This window comes from Eleutherodactylus coqui, chromosome 7 (genome assembly GCF_035609145.1).
Source record: "Eleutherodactylus coqui strain aEleCoq1 chromosome 7, aEleCoq1.hap1, whole genome shotgun sequence".
In the NCBI taxonomy this organism is placed as follows: domain Eukaryota; kingdom Metazoa; phylum Chordata; class Amphibia; order Anura; family Eleutherodactylidae; genus Eleutherodactylus; species Eleutherodactylus coqui.
This window is the reverse complement of record NC_089843.1, coordinates 148,587,638-148,604,485: the sequence shown is the minus strand read 5'-3', so window position 1 is coordinate 148,604,485 and position 16,848 is coordinate 148,587,638. Positions and strand designations below refer to the sequence as shown.

At 41.8% G+C, this 16,848-nt stretch overlaps 1 protein-coding gene across 4 annotated transcripts in view; it reads left to right on the top strand.

Moving 5' to 3' along the window:
- Positions 1–15,405: 15,405 nt before the first annotated feature.
- Positions 15,406–16,848, top strand: part of LEF1 (lymphoid enhancer binding factor 1) — a 117,539-nt gene continuing 116,096 nt past the window's right edge. For 3 of the 4 annotated variants that reach the window (XM_066573815.1, XM_066573816.1, XM_066573817.1), the window contains exon 1: positions 15,406–16,030. In XM_066573815.1, the coding sequence (XP_066429912.1) occupies positions 15,812–16,030 (219 nt within the window). In that variant the 5' untranslated portion in view covers positions 15,406–15,811. The remainder of the gene's footprint in view (positions 16,031–16,848) is intronic. The other variant, XM_066573818.1, reaches the window with a different exon arrangement.

Sequence of the window (16,848 nt, the reverse complement as noted above, 5' to 3'; positions counted from 1 at the left end):
TCATGGCCCACGGAGCGAGACTCAAAAAAGAAAGATCCGACAAGCTCAAGCTGCTATTTCGGGAACTGGAAACCCGTGAGACGGCTAACAAAGCTCAGAAGTCAGAGACTCTTCTGACAGAAATCATAGACATCAGACACAAAATTCTCGCCATACTGGAATAGAACTCCCTCTACATTAGAGACAACCTTAGGGCAGGATGTTACGAGTACGGTAAGAAAAGCGGGAGGTGGCTCGCAAGGACCCTACGACCTCGAGTCCCTCAAATGAGTATCATGTCCATCTGGGACTCCTCCGGGAGAGAGGTACACACACCAAGCGAGATCTTGGAAGTCTTCCGGACTTACTACTCCGACCTCTACAATATCCCCAGCCCTCCAGATCTGGAGGAGCATATACACGGAGAGCGAACAGCACACTATCTCCAACAAAATATTAATAGAACAATCTCATTTGCGGAGGCGGAGGCTATGGAGGTGGACCTCTCTCTTGGGGAACTAAATCAGGTTATACGAGATTTGAAAGTGGGAAAGAGCCCCGGCCCTGATGGCTTCACGCCAAGATTTTATAAAACATTCGGGGATCAGCTGGCAGAGGGCATGCTAGCTGCGTTTAATGCTGTATCTCGGGGTTGTCCATTCCCCCCTCAGGCGTTACAGGCCAATATCGTGGTAATTCTGAAGCCAGGGAAGGAACCCCGGTCATGCAAAAGCTATAGACCCATCTCCCTCATAAACAGCGACCTAAACATTTTCTCGAAAATCCTGGCAAATAGATTAAATCCCCTGATACCGGCCCTCATACATGTAGACCAGGTCGGGTTTGTCCCTGGCAGGGAAGCCAGCGATAATACCATTAAAACTATCTCCTTAATTAATAAAGCTCGGAACACCAACACCCCATTGTGCCTTCTAGCGCTGGACGCGGAGAAGGCCTTTGACAGGGTGAAATGGACCTTCCTGGAGTCAATACTGGGGGGGGGGGGGGGGTCTTGGCCCGAGGGTCCTTTCCTGGATAATGGCCCTCTACAGCTCTCCCTCAGCAAGAATCAGGGTCAACGGCCTTCTGTCAGCTCCTCTCACGATACGGAACGGCACCAGGCACGGCTGCCCCCTCTCCCCTCTCCTATACATCCTAACAATGGAACCCGTGGCGGAGGCCTTGAGAAGAAACCCAGAAATCAGGGGGATAGCGGGAGGAGGCAGAGAACACAAACTATCTATCTTCGCGGACGACTTACTGTTGTACGTGTCGAGCCCTAGCACATCGATACCTGAGATTAAAAAGGAACTCACCAGATATGGGAGTCTCAGCAATTTTAAAATCAACTCCCAAAAATCTGAAGTTCTAAATATCTCCTTACCAACTCAGGAGGCTAACCAGATGAGCAGGTCCCTCCCATACACGTGGAGAAATGACGCAATAAAATACCTGGGCATACACATCCCTGCTGATCCACAAGACATCTTTAATCTAAACTACAAGCCGCTACTCTCATTATTCGAATCTGAGATGGATAGCTGGTCTAAACTATATTTATCGTGGTTTGGCAGAATTAATTCTCTTAAAATGAATCTGTTGCCCAGGATTTTATACATTTTTCAGACCGCGCCATACGACATCCCTAGGAGCTTCTTTTGCATACTACAAAAGGCACTAGTAAAATATGTGTGGAAAAATCAAAAACCTAGAATCAGCCACAAGACCTTAACTCGATCCAGGGCATCCGGGGGGAGCAGGCCTACCAGACCTTGAACTCTATCACAAGGCAGCGATAGGAAAATGCATTTCAGACATATTCCACCAATCGGATAGGAAAATATGGGTAGCGCTGGAACTAGAACAAAACGACCTGAACCTGGAGGGAGCCTTCTGGATCCCAGGGAGGGTAGATTGGAGGGGCCAGGGGGCGTCCCCTTTGGAGGTTCACCTCATAGGAGCCTGGAGACGAGTAACTAGGCACAGTAAGATAACGATTGTACCCGTCCCCCTGACGCCCCTTACCGGAAACCCTCAACTTACGGTTACGCTGACGGCTAAGACATTATACATTTTCCCAGACAACACTAAGCATATCACACGAGAGGTATGGGGAACGGGAGGCATGCGCCCCTTAAACGACATCATAGGGAACCATAGAGTTAAACCGGGAGCCTGGATGCAATACTTGCAAATCAGGAACTACCTGAGCTCATTAAAGGCCCCAAGACAGTTATACTCAAACTTAACTCCATTCGAGGAAATATGTATGGCCCCCAACGCCCCGACACACATGATATCTCTGCTGTATGGGTTGTTGCTCAATGGTAGGCAAAAGGAGTCGCGCCCGCAGTGGGAGACAAGATGGGAGGAAACGATCAGGAAGCAGTTCTCCGAGGAGCTCTGGGGCAGAGCATACAAGCTTTCTCATAAGATGTCCATTTCTACTAAAGCCCAGGAACTCAATTATAAAATCATCTCGCAATGGTATAGGACTCCATAGAATCTTCCCCGACATTCCTGAGGATTGCTGGAGATGCGGTCTGGAGGTGGGTTCCATGTTACACATATGGTGGCTCTGTCCAATGATCGCCCCACTATGGGGGGACATTGCCGGGTTATACAACAAAATATGTAGGTCTAACTTAACCTTAACTCCTGAAATTGCCCTTCTTTCCATGATACCTGGTAATATATTAAGAATCAAAAAAGGCCTATTGAGACATTTTATTGTGGCAATGCGCCTCATTATCTCACAGCACTGGAGACATAGCAGCGAGCTTCGCAGATAGGCTTGGATAGAGGCGATGGAATACACCAAATTTATGGAAGAACTTAGGAATGCAGATTCTGTGCCTGACACCACACGAGAGACCACTGTCGGTATCTGGTCTACCTGGACAGACTTGAAGGAATCACCCTTCTTCCACATGTGGCTGACCAACGGCGCACTATGAGCATTGATATGTTGGAGGATTTGAGATAGCAGGAAGAACTTAGCCCGGACATTGCCCGCCCAGGAATACGCCTTAATTGAACATTTACATGCGTAATGTGGTTAAGAGATGGTAGAGGACCACACTTCCCCCCCCTTCTCTCTCAACCCCTCCTCTCTCTTCCTCTTCTCCCTCCTTTCCTCCCATCCCCTCGCCCAGCCACTCTCCCTACTGTGTCATTGACCATCCCTGCCCTTTTCTGTTTGCCCTGGCACCCTTGCTAGGATAATAATTTTAGTTAAAATTCATATTTGTCAGTTTAATTGTAAAATTTACATTGCTATCTTTGCATAACTTGAAGCACGGAAACGGTTCCATTGAGGGTGGGGGGGCGTGGGGGACGCCGGGGACCCCCGGCAATAATTAACAGCATCAATAGAAAAGGGGAACTGCCCGAGAACAGGAGGGAGGAACCAGGGTGAGTGACCGATCTAGGAAGCTGGAAATCCCAGTGAGAGTGTACGGCCCATATCCCTGAATAATACCTCTAGCTGGGGTTCGCCTGGGTGTATCCCCCCCCCCCCCCCCCGTGTCCTCCGCCGACACCAAGTTTGTTAAGTTAATCCATTCTCCAAGATACATTCTCTAATGCAATGTTGTTTATATGCTTGAAAACCAATAAACATATTTTGAAAGAAAAAATAAATAAATCTTGCTATTTGTTTTTTGGTTTTCATTTTTACAGTGTTCACTGTGCAAAATAAATAATATGATAACATTATTCTCTGGGTCAGCACGATTCCGGCGATACCAAATTTATGCAATTTTTTTAATGTTTTGCTATTTGTGTACCCAAAAAACACTTTTTTAATGATTTGCTTTTCTGTAGCTGCATTCCAAGAGCCGTAGTATTTTTAGTTTTCCATCAACAGCCTAACATGAGGACTTGTTCTTTGCGGGCTGAACTCTAGTCTTCATTTATCCAATGTTTGGGTACCTAAAAAATATTCATTGCTTTTTATTCCATTTTTGGCAAGATTAACAAAATCTGCAATTCTGCCAAGTTTTTTATTTTTCTTATTAATGGCATTCACAGTGCAGTATAGATGATATGTTAAATTAATTCTGTAGGCCAGTACGATTACAGTAATACCAAATTTATATAGGTTTTCTTTTGCAACTTTTTCACAATTAAAAAAAAATTATGTACTTTTCTTTTATCGCTGTATTTAAAGACCCCTAACATTTTTAGTTTTTTGTCAACGGTGCTATGTGAGGTTTTTTCTTACAGGGTGAGTTGTACTGTTTAATGGTGCCATTTGTTGTCCATGCAATGCTTTGATCCATTTTTTGTAAGGCAAGATATGCAGAACTAGATATTTTCGACATGCTTTTTGTATTTTTTTTTCATGCCGGACACTGTCCCAGTTAAATAATTTACAAACTTTTTACTCTGGGTCATTACAAACACAACTTCAGTATAGCAGTGTATTACAAAGCCTATGAAGCTCAGCCAGAGACTAGACCTCATAGGTCACCGTAGCTGGCAGACCAAGAGGCCATTTTCAAGCCTCCGGGTGCTATGGCAACCAACTGGGAATGTGTGATCACTTTGCGGGGTTTCAATGGGTGAGAGAGGTATGTAAAGGGTTAAACAACGGGAATCAGTAGTTTCACGCAGTTTACGCAAATGCCAGACTATTATCCAACAGCTGAGCACCTGGTCTCGCTGGCACAAGAGATCTGTGCCAGGCTTCCGATGCAGCCGGGACATCAGAATGAAGCCCCTTAATCGCTGACTCAAAAGGCATATGGGCAATCGTTAAAGAGTTAAATGAGGTTTGGCCCAAAGAAGACGCCACCATTTCTGGATTGTGTTCATATATGGCTTCTCCTTTGCATAATAAAGCTTTAACTAGCATTTGTGGATTGCACAGTGAACTGTGTTCACAGACAATGATTTTGGGAAGTATTCCTGGACCCATGTATCATGCCTGTTTTTAATGCAGTGCCTGAGAGCCCGTAGATCTCGAGTGTCCAATATTGACCATCAGTCTTGCCCTTGTGTACAGAAATTTCTCCAGATTCTTAGAATTTTTGGACGATATTCTGTACTGTATATGGTGGGATATTCAAACTCTTCGCAATTTTATGTTGAGGAACATTGTTTTTAATTGTTCTACAATTTTTAGATACACTTTTTTACAGATAAGTGAACCTCTGACATCTCTGCTTCTGAGAGACTATGTTTCTCCAACATGCTCTTTTTATACACAGTCATATGACTTAGTAGAAAATTGACCCTCCAGCTTTTTTATTAGTATCACTTACTTTTCCAGTTTTGTGTTACCTCGTCCCAACTTTTGTGAGATGTGTTGCTGCCTTCAATTAATGAATGAGTTAATTGTTTTAAATGAAATGGAAAAATGTCTCACTTTCACCTTCTGATATGTGTTCTATGGTGAATACAATATGGCTATTGGAGACTTCCAAATCCTTGCATTCTTTTTTAAATTTACATGTATTTACATTTAACACAGTTCCAACTTTTTGGGAATTAATTGGAGTTGTAATAGAATCAAAAGATGATTACTTAATAGATTGTACTTCATCAAATAAATAGGACAAAAACTGGATTGATGTTTACATACAATTCTATAATCCTTTTGAGTTTAGTTTTTATGATATTACCACTATCTGCTCCAACAGTTTGCCCTGAGTTAACAATTTACCAGTCATGTGAATGCATCACATGCTGTGAACATGATGACCATCAATTTTTTGTTCAATTTAAACTCTGAATGGTTAAAACATGTGACCTGAATGACTTTGTTAGTTGTGCAGGTGATAATGTCTTGTTTTCCTGACAATTAGGCCATGTAAGGGGACGAATGATTGACTGGCAAACAAGCAAACACTCATTTTTCGGCTGCTCGGCTCATTTATGTGAGCAAAAAATGCTCAGTGTAAAAAAAATGAAATAGGTGTCAATCGGCGCTCTCTACATCGGTCAACACCTGGACCTAAGTAAAAGCATCATTAATGTAAAATAATCGCAAAGGTACATCAAGAATTGTGTAATAAAACTTCAGTGGGTTAAAGACGTTTAAGAAGTAAGGCATAGGAAATTACTAGGGGTCATGTAGTCTTCCCAGCTGACCAATCTCCAGCAAATACTAGCTGATGATATCAATGTTTCACCAAAAGTCATCTCAACATTCATAAGATAGTACTGAACAATAGCACAGGGCCACGATATCTTCTTCCAGTGTTGTCCAACCGAAGTGTGATGCCAAAGGGCACAACCAAAAGCAGGACTATAGAAATCTCAAAAATGGGGATATGGAATGTTGGATCTTACTATATCATGTTGATGGAAAAGATAGGGGTTTATGACAATTTGCCTTTCAGGGCCAATCCTGCAAAAACACATTTTTCCATCACTGCACCCCTCATTTGATTGTCTATCACACTCTAGATGTCTCATATGTATATGTCTTCCAGGCAGTGCAGCCTCCTGTCTGATGCTTAGCAGACACCATCTTGAATTTTACGTTTCTCCTTGCTTTCGCCTCCTCTATGCTGTGCAAGCAATCCCATGGTGTATCAGCTCAGCATCACATGATCAGCTACAGTCAGTACCATCTCTGCCTGCTGGGAGGATAACATAATTATCATTACCTTCTATATTATTCTATATAAGACCATTAGTATACAGCCATGGAGCATAAAGTGTGATCTTCTTCATTATAAGGGCTCCCACCCACTGGCGTTTTTTTTCACTGCGAAATTCGCAGGTTTTTTTTTTCTGCAGGGGGTCTATGGGACTTGTAATGTAAAAATCGCGATCGCGCAAAATCGCGATTTACCGCGATATCGCGATTTTGCGCGATCGCGATTTTAGCTTTGCATGTCCCATAGCCCAAAGACCCCTGCAGAAAAAAAAAAACGCTGCGAATTTCGCAGTAAAAAAACGCTAGTGGGTGGGCACCCTAACTGTGTGATCATCAGTGGTTGTTTCCACCTGTGAAGCGCCTGTGTTTTACAGTCCATGCAGTTTTATCATCTAGGAATTATGGTTGCTAAAATAGTGATTCTTGGAAAGAACAGGGTAAGACAAGTAATTCCCCTTGGTCACAATGAAATCATATGATCCACCTGAGGAGAAGGACTCCAGGAATTTTCAGAAAGAGAGGAATACCTAAGCCATGTAATACTAGTCATCTTTAGTGTTAATTGGCCAGGCGGTAAAATGATTCTGAGTTTAATACCCCAATGGGCGGTCCTGTCAGTGATTGACAGATAATTCTGTATGTAATGTCATATACCGGTAGCTGTCAATCACTGATAGGACCGCCCATTGGACCTCTGAGGTCAGAATGAGCAGAGATGTAAGTGACAAAAATTCAAGTTATACTGAATCCTCTCCTATAAACTATATATCAATCTGCTGAACATGCTTCCTGCAGTTTGGAGAGCAGGATCAAGGTGACAGGTTCCCTTTAAGGAGCCTCCATCTGCCTCACTCATTGCAGCTCAATAGTTTGAATGCTCTTTTAAGTAGCAAAACTACAAAACAACAGAAAATGATCAAAATACGTCAACTTAAGCTCTAAAATGCTGAATTCTTGGAAAAGATGGCGGAGAAAGAAGCTTACCCAGTAACGACAGTTTCATATGGTGATCCTAACTAAACTTCTGATTGCCAGTCATGCTTTGGTCACATTTTAGTAGCAGTCCAGAGCCCCAATAGATGGATGAAAACTGAAACAACATCTCATCGACGGAATACCCCTTTAACTTAGAATTCTATAGTAACTTGTATCAAAACAGGTTTTCTAAACGGGTGAACTTTTGATCTTCCCCAGTAACAAAAATAGACGTAATCCAACAACGGGAAAGTCCATATGAATTAAAGCAAGACATCAAGTTAATAAATTGTAAACTGTTCGCATGGAAGCAGATTCAGTTGATGCGTTTCGGACGGGACATCCTTATTCATACCATGAATCATACAGTCACATAGTCAAGCAAACGCCAATAAAATATAAAACCATTAGGCCTCTCTATGGCGTAATGAGCTACGTTCGAGAATGCAGTAAGTGCGCAATGACATGCAGACTTGGCATGTTTGCACGCATAATACGCGACAAGATAGTGCAGGCTGCGATTTTTGGCGCATGCATTTCTCACGCTGTGTTTGAGAGGCACAGTTAAAGTGTATGGGAAATTTGTACTGCGTATTACGCGTGCAAAAACTGTGCGTGAAATATGCAGTGACCATACACTCGTGTGAGAAAGGCCTTAAAGTTCCGATTTTTTAATAAAAACCATCACTAATGATATGTGATGCCCTGTCTGATGTCCATGCCTTTTCGGAGTGCGTGTTTGTAACAAGAAAAAAACCAAAAGTCTCAGAAGTTTATGTCTCTGAACTCATCCCCTCACCAAGGGGTTTGGTTATATTCTCAATCGCCTTAAATGAAAAGGAATCACAATTGCCTTTATGGCATTCAAGCAAATGCTGAGACATTGCAGAAATTTTTAAAGCATTACGGTTACTAGCATCTGCCTTTTACTCTTGTGCTGCCCTTGTGGACATGCAGTTTCCAACCAGTCCTTAAAATCAGTGTAGATTAGAGATGAGCGAACGTGTCCGTAACGGACACATCCGCACCCGGACACCGGCTTTAGCGAACACTGCAGTGTTCGCGCGTAAGTGTCCGGGTGCCGCCGGGGGGCGGGGAGATGCGCGGCGGCGCGGGCGGCAGTAGCGGGGAACAGGGGGGAGCCCTCTCTCTCTCCCTCTCCCCCCCACTCCCCGCCGCACCCCCCCGCGCTGCCACGGCGGCCCCCGAACTTTTTCGCCCGAACACTGAGGTGTTCGCAAAGTTCGGTGTTCGGGCGAAAAAGGGGCGGGGCCGAACGTGTTCGCTCATCTCTAGTGTAGATGCTTTTACCCTCCTTAGATGATCATGGACAGCAGATACGAGCGTAACCGCTCCAAAAGGCCACCCCTTTGAGAAGCCTGTCCCCTTATCTAGACCAGATTTTCAGTTCAAGCATATATTATGCATAATCGTCATCTTCTTTGACAAGTCCATGCCCTAGAAGCCCACTTTTCATTACAATTTGGGTTACTCAAAACATCTCACGGCATTCTGTAGGCCTTTCTACATCATAGGTCTTCCAGCATCTATATGATGACATGTGCCTGAAGCTGGTCAATGTACAGTCCCAACTGTTTTTCCCAATTAACAATCTTTAATGGATCACATTCGTTCATTGAGAAAACATAGACAATCTGCTGGTTGGTTGCTTCATCCAGTTGTTGGCTGTGATCTGAAGTTGTAACAAATGGCGGATTTGCATTCAGGATAATGGAACATAACGGCACCAACAGGGATGTTTCATTTGTCAGCTAATCATCCTTGTCTGTACACGGTCATACATGTATGTACTGTCAGAAGTCATATTTGTGCTCCATCTGACAGATGGTTTTCATCTCATGTCTATGGACAGCTATGGCAATAAGTAGATCACCGTCTCTAACCACAAATATTCCAAGGCTTGTTATATTTGCAGATTTTTTTCTCCTTGGTCCAACTGTAGTCATTGTAACCCCTATTTTAATGACTACTCTTTTGCTTAGCATGAAATGCAGTATGAATGAAATCCTGTGTCCCGATGATGTAGATGTAGATTACGCTGTAAATATAAATAATTTATGGTAAGATCTACAGCATGCTAAAACTGTTTTTTTTCATATTTTAACAAAAATTAAGAATTTTTTTTCTTAAAATGGCCCTTGAACTACTTCTAGGGGCATTTCAGATGAGCGTATCGTAACCCGTCCATAATATGGATCCATATGACAGATGGCATTACAACCGTATGTCATAACTTTTCGATCTGATTTTGCTTCCATATATTTTATTTCCTACTGGACAAATACAGATCCACATTTGCCCAATAGAAAATTATAGCAATCTGCCGTCAAAAACGGAAAAAAAATAGGTCATGCTGCCTTTTTTAAAAAAAACAGCCGTTAAAAATTCATTCATGTCAAATAGATAGACAGATTCACATTAGCTCTGTATTACAGTCCACAAACACAGACCAGCTAAAATATGCTCATCTGAAAGCGGCCTAAAGAACACTGCATCTCCAGTACTGCGTATAAATATATTGCTTTTTTTTTATTTGTACTTTTCCTACCTTGAAGCCGGGGAAATAAAAGCTTGTTTTGGACCAAGACTGAAATGTTGCTGATTGATATGTTACACGTTGTAGCGGTGTATTAATCCCAGTCATTTTCACATTGCTGTTTGATGCAGAATGTATTGAACTCTATTAGATTGTTATTCTAATGAAATTCTACCATGTTTTTTTTTTTTTTATCTCAGATTAAAACTCTGTTGCTGCATTGGTATAATCCACAACTGCAAATGACTGATTACTGAGGTATCCTTAATTTTTGTTGAATGATCCACCATGAAAGCTGATCTAAAAATGATTTTTACTGCATAAAAAAAATATATATTATCAAGTTTTTGTTTTTTTTATGAGGTGTACATTGCTTGTCCTCATTAATCAGATTATGCCTAATTAAAAAAAAAAAAACACACATCACAAATTAGGATGTTGCATACTGGCATAATTTGTCATTTACATAGCAAAATAAATGAATAAAATCCAGAAATTAATTTTTATTACAAATCATTACATCATGCGTGATTGTGATATAATTAATAGAAGCAGTTTATCCCATTGATCATCTCTCCATTTTTTTAGGCCTACATAAGCACTGGATTTAATGTCCACATCAAAAAAATCATATTTATTCGTAATGGAATTGCGTTTTATCATCACTGTTTTCGATCATTCATGTTTTACTACAAAGAAATGAATAATAACTAAGTGCAACGAGTATCTGTAAGAAATTGGAAAATATAATAGTATCTGCTCTTTTAATTAAACAGTACAGCACTATGAAATGTGGCTATATATAAAGTTTCGGCAGAATAAAAAAAATCAAATTAAAAAAAAAATCTAGATATTACTATTAAAATATATATATATCCCAGATGTGACAGATATCTATCTGTATAGAAACACGATGCATTTTAGGATAGCTGGCAGTGTTATCATTGTATTACTATTATTTGTTAGCCTCACACTCAATTTCTTACAGATCTGGCTCAAACGCAGATGTGATTTAAAAGGAAACGGGTTTAAAAAAAAGTATTTTGATGTCTGTTTCCCTCCAGCTCTTTCCTTTCCTGCTCTCATAATAATCAGCATCCTTTCCTACTCCCCCTTATCATTGTAATCTCCTCCTCCCCCAAATATTCCTGCAGGTTTGTGTTGTCTACAGTTAAAACTGGCATGCTGGTAAGGTTTCCTGAGCTCATGGAGAAGGCATAAATCATTTTACCCTTTATGCATGTCATAGAAGAAGAAAAAAAATTAAAGAAGAGGGAACAAATGGGAGTGGGATAATATGCAGCACACATGAAAGAGTTAGCAGATAGGGGAGGCTGCAGCATCCCTTGTAATGATGCTTCCAGTCTTCTGCTTGGTCTAGAATAAACACCCTGCAGTCTTGCAACTTCCTTTCCACTTAAAGCAAAAAAAAAAACAAACCTGAAATTAATTAGTCTGTAGACCACATTACAAGCTGGACATCGACGTAATGATTTTTTTTACATGATCCAATCAAAAAATCAATGGAATAACACATTGCTACTATTTATTCATTAGATTATAGAGCAATATCCTCTTTTTAGGCGCTGCTAAAACACAATGGAAGGGAAGCTGTCAATGCAAAAAACAAAAAACAAAAACAGTTTTGCATAACAAGACACAATAGAAGAGAACCCAATGAAGGGGACGGGTTTATCTCTTGTCACTTTTATTCTCCAAAATCTGAAAATCCATTGAGGATGCCTCACTGGGAGTCACAATGAACATACTGGTCATATGTACATAGGCTAAAAGCGAGCACAAAACAGTTGGCATAATTACATTAATCTGATTTGTTTATGGGCTACACGCTTACTCTATATGATCTTAAGAAAATATTAGGTCATTTTTAAAGAAAATGGTTATGACAGCACAGATGGGGAAAAAACAGATGAGCGTTTCCCCTTACCAATTCTCCAGGACCTAAGATTAAACCCTACGTAGTGCTGGTCTATATGAAGAGGTCTATCACTACTACCTCATTTACAATGTCTGAACTATAAAATCCTCCAGTCCTACAAGTTATTTGTAAATACAGAGGCTTAATGTTTATTTACATCTTACCAAAATTCCAGCTTTCATTTATTACAGTGTTTTTATTAGATGACTAATGGAAACAATTGATAATATACAAATACATATTACAGGAAACTGAGGCTTCAGCATGAATTTGTAGTATTAGAGAGCAGATTCATGCATGAAGACTCATTAGGTGTCAGTTCCCTATAAAAAAAACATATCTAGAATATGCATTAAATAAAATATAAATAAAAAGGTTTCATCTATCTATTTATCTATCTATCTAGTATATGTTTTTATGGATAATGATGGTTTAGTGTAGCATGCAGCCAGCCTTCCTTGTCTCCCCATTGTACTGTGCCTTTCTTGCCCTATCTCCCCTCCTGCAGTGGAGTCTGGGCAGGGAAAAGGTGCTCTAAAAATTAGTATGCAAATCCAAGCAATTAGCATGAGGGGGAAATAGGATTTACAGGCAAAATGTGTGATTCTGTGCTAATATGTCACCAACTTCCAAATAACTGACTGCCCCCTATCTTGTCACTTTCTCTACTGCATAGCAATACTAGAGTGGCGCACTAAATCTGCAGGTACATACGATGTGATTGATAATGATCTGATCGATGACTTGCAAGATTGTTGCAACTAAACAATGCTACAATATTTCTATCAGGCTGGTGACAAGCTATTCTTTTAGTATGAACCCTTTTGTATCTTTAGAAGTGCAGTGGGTATCAGTGAGTGCAGAGGTGATCTGCAAGAAGTGTTCTCACCTCAAGACCTCAGATGGCTTTCTCCTTATAGGAGCCCACAGATTTAGCAGCATGCTTCTCCGCGTCCTCGCTGCTAATAAAAACTGCAGAGATCCCTCTTCTATATTCTTCATCACTCAAATGGGATCTATATGGTGTTATTTCTGTTTGATCTCAGCTTATACTCACCAGCATCCGAGTATTAGCGAGCTCCCCTGCTGCATGCCCAGATTTTACAATTCTATATGCATGCATAATGATGTATCCTTATACAATATACATAGTTGCATATATTTATTATATATACATATATGATATACAGGGTGAAGTCAAAAAGACTGATCCAGCGCTATATCTCAAAATCGGTGTCCTACATTGAAATAACAATAGTGTACTTGAATAGCAAGACATGGATGCATTACACAATAGTATGGCGCACGGGCGAATGGGGGCCCTGAATTCTAATTTGATGTTGTGCCCCTGTAAGAGATAGAGAGTAAAACCCAATTGCAAATTTGAAGAGTAGCATGTGAGAAGGAGAAAACCGCCTTCCATGTCTCTCTAATGCTACGTTCAAAAAAATAGTTTTATGGAGTGAAACTGAACGACAGTCATTCAGTTTAATAGCAGGCAACGACTTAACGATGGACGAGGTTTTCATTCGTCGTTTAGTTTCAGCCGGCAAAAAAATTAGCGCCTTCTCGTGCAGTTTAAACATTGATCGTTCAGTGTATCACATAGAAATGTGAAACACTCAACAATTAGTGAATGAGACTCCTGCAGCCTAAACACGCTGCCCGAACATGGCCGAGCTGATGATAACGTCACCAGCCCGTTGGCTTGGGCAAACGAGAACCGTGCAGTTCCTGTCCCATGTAAAATGAGCATAAGTCTTGTTGGACCACTGCTATGACTAAAGTAAGCAAGGAATACTTGAAGTGGCCACATACGATAGGGTCAGATCATCTAGGACGTCATCCACCATCAACAGCGTTGAGAGTCCCCGGAACGAACACAGGACCAACAATGTCTCCATACTTGTAACAGAAGGAGGCCACTTTGATTGCACCTTCTTTACTTCAGTCCTAGCAGCAGTCCCACAGAACTTAGAGAGACACGGAAAGCGGATTTCTGCTTCTGACACGCCACTCCTCAACGTTGCAATTGAGTTTTACTCTTTATATCTTACAAGGGGGCACAGCACAAAATTGAATCCATGTTCCAGGAGCCTGTGCGCCATACCATCATGTAGCACCTCTGTGCCTTCGTATTCAAGTATGCAATTGTTATCTCAATATAGGACACCAGTACTGAAATATAGCCTGTTTTGGGTTTTTTTTATTACACACTGTATAACATCTACATAATTGCATATATTATATAGGAGTACATATATGATATACAGTCTATTTATTGCACCCAGACAGGTATGGAGCATGCATATAATGACCGAGGATGCTATAAGTTGAGTAGTTGGTGGGGTCCTGCATGCTGCACACGGGACATGTCCATCTGTCCCTCCTATTAGATCTCTCTCCTGTAATTGCATATATTATATAGCAGTACATATAATAATAATCTTTATTTGTATAGCGCCAACATATTCCGCAGCGCTTACATAGACAGGGGGAATACAGAAAGACAAAATACAAACATTACAGAACCACGGTTACATATAGTAATCAGTTGACTGATACAATAGGGGTGAGGGTCCTGCTCCAACGAGCTTACATACTACAAGTAATGGGGTGATACAGAAGGTAAAGGGGTGATACAGAAGGTAAAGGGATATGATATACAGTCTATTTATTGCACTCAGTTAGGTATGGAGCATGCATATAACGGTGTAAGTTAAGTAGCTGGTGGGGTCCTGCATGCTGCACCCAGGACGTGTCCACTTGCCCCACTTATTAGATCTCTCTCCTGTAATTGTATATATTATATAGCAGTACATATATGACATACAGTCTATTTATTGCACTCAGTTAGGTATGGAGCATGCATATAATGGTGTAAGTTGAGTAGCTGGTGGGGGTCCTGCATGCTGCACCCAGGACGTGTCCACTTGCCCCACTTATTAGATCTCTCTCCTGTAATTGCATATATTATATAGAAGTACATATATGATATTTATTGCACCCAGACAGGTATGGAGCATGCATAGAATGAGTGATGATGCTATAAGTTGAGTAGTTGGTGGGGGTCCTGCATGCTGCACACAGGACATGTCCACCTGCCCCACTTATTAGATCTCTCTCCTGTAATTGCAGTTATTAGGAGTGTCTCATGTTGGAGTGTTGTTCTCCTCTCCCCTCCCTGGTGTGTGCCGGTCCCCCTCCTCTATCAGGGAGCTGTCAATCACGGCGGCGGCTTCCCTTTCATCTCCTTCCACCGCCGCCTCCTCCCCTCCAGCAGACAGAGAGGAGCGGGGGAGGGGGCTCAGGAGGAGGGGGGATGTTAAAGTTACATTACACAAACACACAGGGAGAAGACAATCCCACCCAGAGCTGGAGCAGGACTGGACGTGATGGAGTAACCTGGGGCTTGTGGGGTGACACACCGGGGGCCGCCGCCGCCGCTGCTGCTGGAAGTTCCTTGTCAGACATCCCGGACTGCTCAGCCTGACTCACCGCTCTTACTCACTGCTCTCCTCCATGTGAGCTCACAAAGCAACACAAAAGTTTTGGATGGTGACAGCAGAAGTCTTCAGGATCGCAGGTGAAGGTGGAGAAACTTCTCAGGAGTCGCTTCTGGTCTCCTCTGCAGTCTGGATCCGGGGATCTGCTGCTCTCCTTTTAGGTTGGGGGAGATTTTGGCATTTTCTGGTGGGATTTCTGCCCCTCTTTGCACAAGTAGAGGCTGGTGTCTTCTCCTGTCACAGCCATGCCTCAGCTCTCTGGAGCAGGGGGAGGCAATGGAGGTGGTGGGGACCCTGAGTTGTGTGCCACTGATGAGATGATCCCATTCAAGGATGAAGGGGATCCCCAGAAGGAGAAGATCTATGCTGAGATCAGCCACCCAGAGGAGGAAGGGGACCTGGCAGACATCAAGTCTTCTCTGGTGAATGAGACTGAGATCACCCCCAGCAACAACAGCCATGAGGTAACTACAAGTCCTAGTCCTAGCAGACATCTGGGGGCTCCTGTGTACATGGAGGAGGGCTTAGCAGGTATATTCCTGGAGGATTCAAAGTTCACAAGTGGTAAAACTACATGAAGCCAGTGCTAATAGTAAGGAGGTTGGCTCCAGAGCATGATGTTAGCTTTCCAATATGTGTATGGTCTTCATCTGTATGTCACTTTTATATACTTTTAGTGCATATAATGGATACAATGTTTATGGGTTTTTTTCCTAGCAAACATTTTGGCCAGGCTGTGGTTTGGGGTTGGTTGGAATGAGCATACAGTATAGTATAATGTCCATTATCAAGTAGACAAATGACAATGCCCCCCCGAAACACTTTTCAGTAGTGATTTAATACATTTTTTAAAGAGACAAATTCAGAGTCTTTAACTATTATCAGCCCACAGCTGGCAGACATGGGGGTTGACCCATATGTTGAATGGAATTCGGTGCACAAATCTGAGCATTTTGCCATGCATGTGCATTTTTGTATATCTCTGGACTATTTCTTCTCATCTAGATCTACAGATTTGTATTATGACTTTTGTGGGGCATTTCAATGGAATTCCACCTATAACTATGAAGATCAAGCACATTTCTTAGAGCTCATTCACACGGGTGTATTTTCTGTCTGTATTTCTTACGGACAACATATGGACATCATAATTCCCATTGATCGGAATTGGAGTATTTGGATGAGTGTTCATTTTTTTTTTTTTTCCACACACTGACTGGTCACATGAAAAAAAAAATCACTGCATGTCCTATTTTGGTCCATAGTCATCAACTGAAATTGT